General features: G+C 40.0%; 1 protein-coding gene across 7 annotated transcripts in view; it reads right to left on the reverse strand.

Moving 5' to 3' along the window:
- Positions 1–12,956, reverse strand: part of LOC128016856 (chromodomain-helicase-DNA-binding protein 9) — a 67,393-nt gene extending 54,437 nt beyond the window's left edge. For 5 of the 7 annotated variants that reach the window (XM_052601699.1, XM_052601701.1, XM_052601700.1 and 2 more), the window contains exons 1-2: positions 12,822–12,956; positions 1,731–3,411 (exon numbers count right to left, since the gene is read on the reverse strand). In XM_052601699.1, coding sequence (XP_052457659.1) covers positions 1,731–3,278 — 1,548 coding nt within the window. In that variant the 5' untranslated portion in view covers positions 3,279–3,411; positions 12,822–12,956. Of the gene's footprint in view, positions 1–1,730; positions 3,412–12,430; positions 12,682–12,821 lie in introns of those variants that run through there. The other 2 variants (XM_052601696.1, XM_052601702.1) reach the window with 2 other exon arrangements.
- Positions 12,957–13,529: the final 573 nt, after the last annotated feature.

Genomic DNA, 13,529 nt, shown 5'->3' on the forward strand with positions numbered 1-13,529 from the left:
CTGCCTCTGCTTTAATTAAGGATCTGTGAGGACAGACAGACTGGCTTAAGGAGGACATAAACAAAACAAAAACAAAAGCATGCACATTACTGGAAAAATTCTCAAAGAGGGTGTTCGACATAATGAAGAGCCTGCATGCTCAAAACGCCACCTATGTGAATGCACAATAGTTTTTTAGCTTTACTATCACTTGCGAGATTCATGATCACACAAACTGTGTTTATAACTATAGAGTGACAGTACTTACCACACATTTTACAAGATTATATATTTGTCAATGGTACTGAGGATCTGCAAATCATCCGCCATCGCCCTCAGTCATCTCTCCTTACACAGTGTCTACACCGGACGCAGAAACTGTTGAGTGGCACCGCGCTGCATCAGCTAAAGACTGTCTACACTGGATGCTACAAAGCGACTGTTGAAAATCATTAAAAATTTGTGTCAGCGCGTCATAAATAGAACGCGGCCGCAGTTTTGTGTCAGGGATTTGTGCTGTCATGCTGCCCAGCATTCAGTGTAAACATCATAACTGATTATAATGAGTTCTATTGACTGATCAATATTTAATGAATCTCTATTATAGATCAGAAGTTCTATAGTATTTTGTCGTGCCACGCATCCGGTGTAGAACATGGTGTTAGGAATCGTTAGTTGTTTTCCCATAAGGATTCACACTTCGGGCACACCTCCCCAATCCACTGGCAAAACCCAACCTCCCCACCCATCACCACCCCAAATTCATGTTGGCCAATAATCATTATAGTAAAATATACTATAAACCAACTCTCTATTGGCAAACAGACTATTTGTATTCCTTGTGGGAAAACAGGAACACTGGCAAATCAGAATCTGTATTTGGATAGGTGTATTTATGCACACGTCTGACAACGAGAGCACTCCATGTGCCCAGCAGAACTGGTGGAAAGAGTGCACAATATATGTGTGTGTGAGAGAGAGAGAGAGAGAGAGAGAAAGAGAGAGAGAGAGGCAGCAGAATCAATGTGCCTCAACTCCATGTGTCAGCAGCAAAGATCTGAGGGGAAAGACTATTGCTCCTGCATCAGAAGAGAGAGAAACAAAAAGAGAGAAAGACAGACAGAGATAGCAAAAGAGTTGACACTGTCAGGCAGTACTGCTGAAAGCACTGCCTGTTGCTTGCAATCACAGACTAGACAGCAATCCTGCTCTTTCTCTCTCTTCTTCCCCATATTCCTCAGAAACTTTATCATCAACAGTTCCCTTCTGTCTGCACTCACATATAAAAACTAATCTCACATCAACCACGCAGACAGAAAAACCACAAGCCAGACCCACTCTAGCCAGCCAGAGTGCACCTCCCACTATCCTATGGTTGGCCTGACCCACATCTTGTTATAGCCTTAAGTACGCTTAGTTCCAGTAAGTCCTAAACACTACTGCAACTCTTAATCGGCTGCTACAGTACCTGTCTGCAGGCCCTGGACAGGAGGAGCAGTGAATTATTATTTAATGGAACCTTCTATCTTGTCTTTTCTCTTTCAGTACATTTGAACACTACAATGTAACCTAATGACAAAGTAGTCTGTTGTCTGCTTGGCAACATTCCAGCTACCATTTCATTCATTCATTTAATTTCAAAACTAGGAGCTGTAATCTCTGACTCACTCCAACATCCCAGCAATGAACTTTTAAAGCCATCAGGCAACATAAGACACCTAAGGAAAAGATCGAAGAAACGCTTCTCTCACCTGTGCATTGTAAACCATTGGCACATCCTCCATGCTTTCCTCGTCCTTCGCATCTTCATGGTCATTCTCTAGTCCTGCATTTATCCAAGAGTGATTGGAGCTCCCTTCCTGGTCTAGTGCCTCCAGCTGAGGCAACAGCTCATCCCCTAAAAGGTCAGGAGCTTCACCCAGGTCAAGTCTGTTACAATGCTGCTGTCCAAGCAAGACCTCCTCAAGTGCCTGAAACCCATTACTGCTGCTTAAGCTTCGGCTTGTAACCAAAGGTCCAAGTACATCATGGCTTCTTCGCTCTGCCATAGAGAATGGACAGTCTGCGGTAAACACGTTCAGACCATCTGGGAACACCTTAGAAGAGCTGAAGGGATCCTGCTCTGATTTGGAGTTATTCAAGGGGCATCGTTGTGCTGGACTGCCAGGAATCTGGACTTTTTGCTGCTGATGTTCCCTTCCAGAATTTGAAAGAAAAGGACAACCAGTATCCAAACGATTTGAACCTGATGATGGGATGGCCGTTAAAGAGGCTGTCATAGAGACTGGGGTAGAAGAGTAAGACTGAGTTGCATTTACTACAGGGGAATGGTGAGAAGTCAGAGTGTAATGACCAGTAGGATAGGATGAATCATGGCTAACCGTGCCAGTCGGGAAAGAATCGGTTGCAGGGGAAGACTGGATAGGGAAGGCCAGGTCATCGTCTTCCAACCTCGGACCTTCTTTAGTAAAACCTTGAACACCTTGGGCTACCTGAAAACCACTGCGTCGCTGAGAAGACCCAGACATCATTGAGGCCTCAACCATAGGGTGAAAGGGACTACCCTCCAAATTGAGTGAGTTATGGTGGCCATGCTGAGAATGATTTTGAGGGATGCTGCTCTGATAGTAAAAATCGGTATGTTCCTGATAGGTCTTGTCAAGATGATGCAAGCCTTGATGGGCTATTTGTTGGTGAGGGAGCTGCAGCTGGTCTGGGATTGGGTGTTGATTGAGTCTGTGCTGTCTATGCTGAAGATGTTGATGTGGCTGACTGTACTGTTGATGTTGAGCTTGATGCTGCTGAAACTGTGGCTGCTGCTGAAATTGTTTATGCTGTAGTTGTTGTTGATGAATTTGTTGATGTTGTTGATTGTGCTGATGGTAGTTATTCCCTTTTTGATCATGGTTTCCCCACATGGGGCTGTCGTGAAGAAACCGTCCATTAGTCTGGGGGACTTGGTTCATAGTATGCCCTTGAAATGATTGCTGCTGTGGCAAAAATGCTCTTCTATCATTGCCACCTCCTTCTGTACCAGGAAAGGACTGTTCCATTGAGGTCTGTGCCTTCATAGTGTCAAAATGAGCCAAAGGTTGACTGTAGGGTATCCCATGCTGGATTGCAGAAGATCTGGACCCGCCTGCATCCACCTGAAGAGGCTCCAAACTAGGCCCCAGGTGAAGTTCATCATCTAAGCACACAGTCCCAGGGGTAAACCCTGGATCATCCTGGACCAAGCTGTCAAGCCCTTCCCCAAATATGCTAGGGTCATCAAAGAAGTCCATGATGGGGTCGGTCATTGTTTGAGTTCAGTGCATTAAGTTTCTGCCCCCTCAGCAGCCCCTACGACAGGACTGCTGGATGCAATAGGGAGCTAAACACTATCAGAGTTTGTTGAACTGCTGTGTGTCCATCACCAAGAACGGCAACAGTCTAGGAAAATGAGAAAAAAAGCATAGACAATTTAAGAAATGTAAAAACACTTGGGATTCAGAACTATTTCAATAACCTTCTGCAGATAATTTATTGATATTTCATTAAAACTTATTTTTAAACAGATCTGAAACCAAAAACATCGTTACTAGGGATGCACCAAAATGTAGGCGGCCGAAGATTATAGGCAAAAAATCTTATTTTCCTTTTTTTTTAGCCGAAACAGAAAAATGGCAGAAAATTTATGGCATGCTGCACAGCCCGGTAGTGTTCAGTACGCAGGTTTCACTCTCTCACTAGTCATCTCACTGCACGATGTGACGCTTCGCTCAATATTTTGCTCTATGAATATGCATTCTGTTGTGCCGCTCATGGCTCATGCTGATGCTCCACTCATGTATGCTCATGCTCACGGGAAAAGCAAAGCTCACTCAAACAACACACAGGCAGGTCCTTTCTATGTAGTATACTTGTTCCTGTTTGTACTGTGCTGTAACATGGTGTAATAGGCCTATGTACTGGACAACACTGGTAAAAATGATGCTACCTTCTCATTCACTGATCTGCTCCCCACTATGCTCTGCTCACATGCTCCAATAATAATAGCTTTGTAGAACTATAGATTATTTGAATTTGTATTTTTTATAAATACCTGTTAAATCCGATTCTGTTGCATGGAACTGAATATAAATAATATATAGATATTTAATAATATATTTTCTGTTCGATTTCATTGCTTTCAATAAAAGGATTTTATTTGGATTGTGCTTTTTAAATTTATTATCATTAAAATTATCGAGTTAAATTAAAAAGTCAACTTACAAAATTATTTTATATTATTTAGCCTAATAAAATAATAAATTTTGGCTTTCAGCCAAGTGCATCCAGACTTTTCGGCTTCAGTTTTGGAAAATAATTTGTATTTCTGTGCATCCCTAATTGTTACAATTGTTCTCAGAGCTCTGCTAATATAAGCCAGGTTTCAAGCAGGACTGGCATAATTCAGACTTTAAGAAATAGTTTCAATTAAATTTTAAGTGTGTATTCAAAAATCACAATGGACCAACACCAGCAGATGACATTGCACCCTAAATCATTACAGACTGTGAAAACTTAACACTGGACTTCAAGCAACTTGGGCTATGAGCTTCTCCACCCTTCCTCCAAACTCTAGAACCTTGGTTTCCTAATGAAATACAAAACTTCCTCTCATCTGAAAAGAGAACTTTGGACCACTGGGTAACAGTCCAGTTCTTCTTCTCCTTCGCCCAGGTAAGATACCTCTGATGTTGTCTGTGGTTAAACAAATTCCTTGACAAGTCTGTGTGTGGTGGCTCTTGATGCCTTGACCCCAGCCTTAATCCATTCCTTGTGAAGTTCACTCAAATTCTTGAATCAATTTTGGTTGACAATCCTCATAAAGCTGCGGTTTTCTCGGCTGGTTGTGCATCTTTTTCTTCCACACTTTTTCCTTACACTCAACGTTCTGTTAACATGCTTGGATACAGCACTCTGTGAACAGCCAGCTTCTTTGACAATTAATGTTTGTGGCTTACCCTCCTTGTGAAGCGTGTCAATGATTGTCATCTGGACAACTGGGAAGGCTCTGGAAACCTTTGCAGGTGTTTATTTATGATTAGCTGATTGGCATGTCATCATATTCTAATTTGTTGAGATACTAAATTGGTGGGTTTTTTGTTAAATGTGAGCCACAATCATCACAATGAAAAGAATCATAAACTTAAACCACTTTAGTTTTTGAGTTGTATTACTGAAATAAATGAACTTTTCCACAATATTTTAATTTATTGAGATGCACCTGTACATCCCTGTTTCCAACACAATTTCCGTTTGACGTTTCACTCCTACCGATATGACTGATAACACGCAAACACACACAGCACATGGGCAAGAATATCAGACGCACGTCCAGCAAACATAAGCCACGTAATTCCGTGAAGAGAAATGACAAGCAGCAGCTTTTAATTTGTTGTTAACATTAAAGTATATGGAGCTAAAACAATGCAAGTATCGATAACAGTATCGTTTGTCCTGAAGCTTTTCAGTATTCTGGTATCGACCCAATTACATACTGGTCCAAAAAATACCGGTTCTTGGTACCCATCCATAGGTTTGAGGTGTAAAGATAAATTAAAGATATGTCAAATGAAAGATATAACACCAACATTTCAGAAAGAAAAAATATAATAACAAGAATCACTGAGTTTGAAAAAGGATAAACCCCAATACACAGGGGAGGTGTCCCCCCGACATTTAAAACCTAAACTCTTCCCGTGCACTTTTTGTCAGGCAAGTTTCTTAATTCAGAAGTTTTCAAGTGCCAATATGAATAAATGCTTTGCTAAGAATTCATTTGGACAATTTCAAAAGGCGATTTTCTCAGTATTTTGAAATTTTGCACCCTCATATTCCAGATTTTCAAACAGTTGTATATCGGCCAAATATTGTCTGATCCTAATAAACCATACATCAATGGGAAGTGAGAATAAAGTGAATAAATAAGAATAAAGCTTCTTTATTCAGCTTTCAGATGATGTATAAATGTCAATTTCGAATTTAGAAGTAACTTCTGATGCCAGGAAATCCCTAAAATGGACAAAGGCATCCATCTATCGCTGTAACTAAGTTAAAAAACAAGCATAAACCTTAACCGATGAAACGTTAAGACAACAAATGATTGCTACAATATGGTTTATGTGTGTTTTCAAGTCTTTTAATATAATATAAAGTCTAGTAGTGCAAAGTTAGTAAAGAAAACTTTTTTTTTTTTTTTGACATGTTGGTGTTATAACTTTCACTTGGATGGTATAAGATACACATAGTTAATACAGCTGGATAAAAAAAAGGTGTGTCTGTCTTCATTTTAGGCTGTAAACTAGGGGTTGTGATGGTGAGGAAATTTTCCCACTGGTTAATCGACTTGTGACCACACCGGTAATACTGGTATCACTGTGGGGTTGGTTTTGTATGGGTTTTCCCTCTTTTCCTCACTTTTAAATAGCTTCTAAATACCCGTGCACATTAACACCAATTTCCATATGAATTGCTTGAATGGACAATGACAAACCCAATTGTATTAAACATAGCCTAGAACACACAATCACACACAGATTAAATATAGAAAAAAATCTGCAAACCAAATGTGGAACCAAATAAATAGGAAACAAATGTAAAAAAAAAAAAAAAAAAAAAACCCAAATCACCTTAGATAAATGGCAAAATTCAACAGCTTTTTCAAAATCCAAAATATTCAGAAAACTTTTCTTCAGAGGAAGCAGGTTCATTATTTGTACACGTATGTACACTGACGCTTTGAAACAAAATCTTGTTCTTTAATTGTAGTGTCTGCTTTCATACTGAACTAAGGCTTCGTATCCACCAAAGCATTTTTTCCTGAGGCTAGCGTCATTTTTAAATTATTTTCAATGGAATGCAGCATAAACCCAGCAGAAAAGTAAAAAGTAGTAGAAAACTCAACACAAAAGGAGAAGCACTGAGCATGTGACGTCATACTTCAAATACAAACCCAATCACTCCATTACAAGATACAACACCACACTAATGCTCTTCTAACATGCCCACTTCCTTAAGTCAGACTGAAAATAAACTCTTCAGAACACCCTGAGGCTTGAGAGAGGTGAAAGGGGAAGGAATGTCAGGGGAACATTTGGCACCATTAGTGGAGCTCAGAAACAGACATTACAACAAGCACAGCAGCTGAAGAGCTTTCAGCACCAGACAAAAACCAGGTGCTTCACACTCCCCTCAGACTTTCCTCAGCTATGGATGAGAGAGAGTGTGTGGGAACTGCATAATTCTCTGCCAAGCCTTGGTCAGGAGAACGAGAGGAGCCACTTGAGCTGTGTGGGACATCTCATCAGACAGCTCATTCCATACACGCAACCGGACAGAGAGGTTGAGAGAGGCTGTCCTGACCAACACCGGCTGCGGAGGAGTTCCGTCATGACCTGATGACTCATAACTCACACTGATAACAAAAAGGCAGTGCACAGAAGACTAGACACGGTCCATTACTACGATACCACTCTGTGGTTTCAATCGTTTTTTCCTCTATATACCATTTAATCCACAATAATTCAACTAACACACAAACATAGACTATATTCCGTCACTAGAAGGGGAAGCATAACACTTCAATTGAAGCTGCTGCTCCACGTCTAGACCTTTTGGTTTTGCCATTTGAAAAAGACTGTAACAGCTGTCTTATATTGATTTTAGCTTAAAAAAAAAAAAGAAAGAAAGAAAATGCTTGAAATAAGGGTCAGTCCTCTATGCACTAGCATTCAAAGAAGAAAAATAAAACAGTTTAAGCATGAGCCTCATCTCATATCAATAGCAAAAACTCAGCTCTGCATGGGGATTTGAAATCATATATGCAGCTGTAACTGCGTATGTCACCAGTGTTCAAAATTACAGGGCACCTCCCTTTATCTAGGGCTGGCTTTAATGGACTGTTTTGCAAGTAGTACACCTGTCTCAAACCAGGAAGCATTTGGGCAGACACATTGTAATTAAGGCTTACTGTCACGTCCTAGTCATCTAGATGAAACTGATATGATATCAGACTAGAAGCTGGACAAGTTTTTTTGCCTCACACTGTTCCTTTGAGAAAATGCAGAAAGAGAGGGCTGCATAATTCATTGCAAAAAATTACAGTATGAATATTCCATTTCTTGCATTCTGCTGCAGTTTAAAGTTTATTATATGTTTAGAACCAAACTGAAAATGATCAGTGGTATTTTGGAATAATCTTGAATTCCTGACACTGTAACATATATAGAGTAAAGCCCGGTACGCAGTGTGTGCAGACGGTTAGTTGACTTGCGCTGAACTGCAGGGCTCAAACAATGAGACTGTGTAAACATGCAGTGAGTGTCAGCTTCAGTTATTAAAATGGGATTTATAGTATTGCCACATTGCTTGCCTCCTGTATATTTATTCAAAATGGTACCGTTTTGTTTGTGAAGTTTACCAGTGAGGCCCTGACTTGATTTACTGATGTACACCACTGTTCAAAAGTTTGGGGTCAAGAAAATTAATACCTTTATTCAATAAGGACACATTATAATTTGATCAAAGGTGACAGTAAAACCATTTAAAATGTTCCAAATGGTTTCTACTTCAAATAAAAGCTTTATTTTGAACTTTCTATTCATCAAATAATCTTGATTTTGTTTTGTTTTTTACTATGGTATCATTTCCACTCTTCAACATTAATAATAAGGAATGTCTGTTTAGAACCAAATCAGCATATCAGACTGATTTCTGATTTCTCATTTGACTGTGAAGACTGAAGGAATGGCTGCTGAAAATTGCCTTTCATTATATTTTTATTTCTTTTTTGAAATCATGCAGCCCTTCTGCTATAGCAATAGATCACCGGTGGTTCTTATGAAACATTGTGGTACACAACAGACCCAAAACAGATTTATGTAAACACTCAAAGCCCAGATTGCCTACCGGTTTTGATCAGCCTCTTTGGCTGAGAGGACTGATTTATATGGACTGGCTTCCAAGGATAAGCATCAGGCCAGAAACCTTTCTCTTGAGAAGAGAGGCCAGAGGTGTCTTCCAGAAACTGCATCACCGTGCACAGCTGAGAGAAACGCTGATAAGAGCCCTGCCATCTAAGGCCATTAGCCGTGCACTATACAAGCAAAAACATGTGCAACTTCCTACAACTGAAAAACACTGTGAGCCCTCCCCCAACACACACTCTTTAAAGATGATATCTTACACAAGTCTCTTTCACAGAGTAACCTACAATATTTAATTTGATCTACATTTCTGCAATATGCCTTACATGTCTGGTTAATGAAAGAGCCACTAATATGAGGTAATTATGTGATTCAATGCATCTCACAAATTGAATCCGCTGGCTTTTCTCGTGCCAGTGAGAGTGCATGACTTCAACAAGATGAGGCATAGCTGGGTGTCAGTGCTGCTGGTCTTGGACTACACACATCAGCGCATTTCCGTAGTGAAACTGCCCTGTGAGGGAAGCCAAGTCATATATTCTAGATTGTGACTCATCTAAAGAGCAGGTAGAAGTGCCAGGTGCCAGAGACCCGAGAGATCTATTTGACTATGGTCAGGGTTTTTTTTCTGGGCGACTGAAGCTGATCCTGGACCACCCCCATCAAGAAACCTCTTTTCTTAGTGATTCATTTTCCCACAGCACAGCCATGCTTAAACCAACACAACAGGTGGCGAGTGAAATCTCAACGACTTCCACATCAAAAGTGGAACAACAGAAGGAAGATACAGCTTTTTTGTCCAGTTATGCAACTTCTTGCGCCATGAGGAGGGATTGATCTCTGTAAGAACAGTTCATGTCTGTCCATTAACATTTCTGACTGACATGATTAAGCTACTGATATTCTATTTATTCATTTTGTGCTATGGCTGACAATAGCAATGCTCCAATAGCAAAACTGAATAAATAAATACAAAATTCATCATTTAAATGTTATCAATGACGTTATCAATTTACTGTGCATCCCAAGAGAAAAAGTCAAAGAAACAATCCGTCCCCAACGACAGGACTTCACTTAGATCTTCCAGCATGAAAGCAAGTCTAGTCTTACAATAACTTTCATGAATCACTAAGCTTAATCTGCATGCAAAAAAAAAAAACCTAGTTCCTAGTCATTCAGGTCTTGCAGATACAATTCAAGATGAGTGTGGTCCTTATATTATATTCAACAAACCTGTATCATCTATTCTTAGCATACTTCCAAACAAAGGTGCACCATACATAAGATCTTACATAACAGTGTACAAATAATGAACCTGCTTCCACTGAGGAATGACGAAAACCACTCCTTACAAAGTGAAGCAGAAAGAAACAGCTGCTTGCCAGTGCACAAAGGCAAAGGGCATAACACGAACACGTTCTGTACCAACCACTGACAACCTACCAGTTACAGTTCTTAGTTGATGCATAAACTTAATTAATGTAAAGCTGGCTGAACAAGATTTTCTCTTGATCTAATGGAAAAGCACTTCAATTATCATCATGACTCAAGATGCTCAGAGATTTGTCAAGCAGAGGAAAATATATGTGGGCTCAAATGATCCTGTCCTGCAGCTTCCATTGAGTCATCACTGAACGACATTTTGCTTCCTGATGCAAGTTCAACAGCACTTCAGATGGACACGGGTGTCGAGGTATTTATTGTTTTTGGAGCTAAAGTGCATCTCTAAATTCTTCGACACTTCCTGCTCACAGCAGTTGATTCTGGTTGACTCTCTGTGCATCATCCCTTGCCCTATATCACAACAACAACAAATAGGCCTATCACGCGATAACATCTTTTTATCTATTGCAATATATTGCCCCAGAAATTAACTATATTGTAATTGTGAGACCATTTTATGCCACTAAATATATATTCATAGTATAAAAGCATAATGCAAGAAGGCCAGCACACTTTCAAATGACAACAAACTTGTAATTCTCAAAAAGATTTAGATCACGGAAATTAAGTATCAAAATAGTAGATGCCTTAAAAAAAACTTGAATAAATAGTAAATAAAGTGTTTTTTTTTACAAAAAGTGCAAAGTAACAAGTAGAAAAAAAATAACATTTCACAAATAACTTATATGGAGATTTTTCCACATACAGATTTTTCCCAGAACTTAGTTTCTCTGTAAATTAAGGGTGCACTGTATTGCTGAAAAACACAATCCCTACTTAACAGTCAGATGTCCGTAAGCACAAAGGCACAGATCCCTGAACAAGGCCATATCTGCAGATGAAACTATATTAAACTAAGAATTTTATTAAAGTAGTCATTTGACATTTCTAAAAAGAACATTATTTTGTGTATTTGGTGTAATGCAATGTGTTTATGTGGATTTAAGGTATAAAATTATTTTCCACATACTGTACATTATTGTTGCTCCTCTATGCCCCCCACCTATCTGAAACGTGTCGATTTTTACAAAGTTCATCAGTCTGAAAAGTGAGGTGTGCTCTGATTGGCCAGCTATCTAGTGTGTTGTGATTGGCTGAATGCCTCAAGCATAAAGTTACGCCTTCTTTCTTTGCGTGAACAATTGCGAGTCATTATGCAAATCTTCCCACATCGTGACATAACCATGTGGGGGCGTGTTAGAACAAGCCGTTTTAGGTAGGAGTGGTTGACTTTTTCACGCACCAAGAACTTGTAACACTCCAAAGAGAAAGGACAAATTGAAATTACATCATATGACCCCTTTAATTCAAACTAGCCCCAACAACACCACATTATGTACGAGAAGCTGCAAAAGACACAAAATTTTTATGTAAATATAATAGGCAATATATTGCATCACGAGACATTATTGAGCTCATGTACATATATTGTGCGATAAGTTCATATTCTGATTATTGCGACAGGCCTACCAACAAACACACAACAAACAGAAACGCCGTGTCCTAAATGTTACTTAAATGTTGTAGTGCACGGTCCACATGAACAGCCCCTTTCAGTGCATTCAAGGAGATCCATCAGAACACACTGAAGGCTAAATTCAAGCAAATCTCCCTGGAGTCCCAGCATCTTTCCTGGCCAGATTTTACAGCCTGTAGTAGTGAAGTCTCTGGTTTGAAACTCAGGCCAGTGCTAATTTACACACAGTCATGTGTCATATAGATCTGTATGTAACAGAACTGAAACTAACAATATGAAATGTAGATGCGATGGTAGCATTCATAACAAATACATATGGATGATTCTTCAATCGAAGGAAGTTTTGTGTCCACTAGGATAATTCTGAATAATATATTATTTTCTTTAAGTTACTTTTTTGGACCTGTTGCCTTCCCAGACCGTTCAACCTCTCTTTAAAAATCGACATTGGCCTTTTTCCCTTTTTTATGACTTAATATTACTTAACAGCATCTTCCATCGGTCAAGCCTGTAATGCTGTCTCTGTCTTTCCAGATTAGCAGTACGAACCTAGACTCCAGTAAAGATTAAATCACTGTACCTTCCACAGCGTTTCCAACTTTAAACGTGCGTCCCCTTCATATTTAGTCACAACAGCGAAGGAACATGATAATCCTTCAAATACAAGCTGTTATTTTCCTGTTACGTTCGCCCGGAGCTCTACTTTCTGGAGTGCGCTCGGTCGCTGTTAGTTCAGAACCACCGCTGGCTGGACACTCAGTGCTGTCCGTGTCGTGTCTTTCACGTGGAGCTCATACCGTGACAGTCTACCTGAGCTCAGGTGCTACGAGTGTTTCATCCAGACTGGGATTCCCTTCAGGCAAATGAAGTCAGTCAGTCTCTCTCGCGCTCATCGGGAATGACAGCTACCTGAGTTTCAGCACTCTGTAACTATCTTTAGACTAGGAGACTAAACGGACAACCTTACTTACCCAAACGAAGCCAAATCCTGCGGTGACAGCGATCATTGACGGCGAGATAAAATAGCGAAGTTTTTGGCGTAGTTAATATCGCGGCAGGGCGATCTCAGCGGCTCCAGCGCTGCTGACGTAGGATGACGATACACGCACATTTGCATATGCGTTAAGTCATCTGTGATTGGTCGAAGTTGAATTCGTTTGTTTTGGAATAGCCGGGACGCACGTCTGAGTCTACAAGTTGGGTGTCAGCAAAGATCCATATCGTGTACTTAAAATGATACTGGTATTCTGTAACATAAGCGTACTGTACGCAAAACGTGAAGTTAGACCGTTCAACAAAGAAGATGGCCGTTCCAGGACGCCAGCCAATCAGCGAGGGCTTTACTTTGACCGTGAATGACCCTGTAGTAGTCGAAGCAGTGGGAGGAGAGACGTGGGGGAAAGTTGCAGTCGGCGTCTCTGATATTTGATCACCTCTGGTGGAGCTTTTGGGAACTGCTGCTTGTAAACACTGACTTGACAACTCTTGTAGAAACAGGAGCATGTCAAATAGAAAATGTGTATAATCAATAACTAAAATGACTTGTTTTATCTAGCACAAAATTTATTTTTGGGTTCCAAAGCAAATCTCTCTCTCTCTCTCACACATACATAAATATAAACTGCAAATATCAGAAACACTGACCATTTGCTTTCACTAAACACAAAATCTGACCAGTT

This window comes from Carassius gibelio, chromosome A7, assembly GCF_023724105.1.
Source record: "Carassius gibelio isolate Cgi1373 ecotype wild population from Czech Republic chromosome A7, carGib1.2-hapl.c, whole genome shotgun sequence".
NCBI classification, from domain to species: domain Eukaryota; kingdom Metazoa; phylum Chordata; class Actinopteri; order Cypriniformes; family Cyprinidae; genus Carassius; species Carassius gibelio.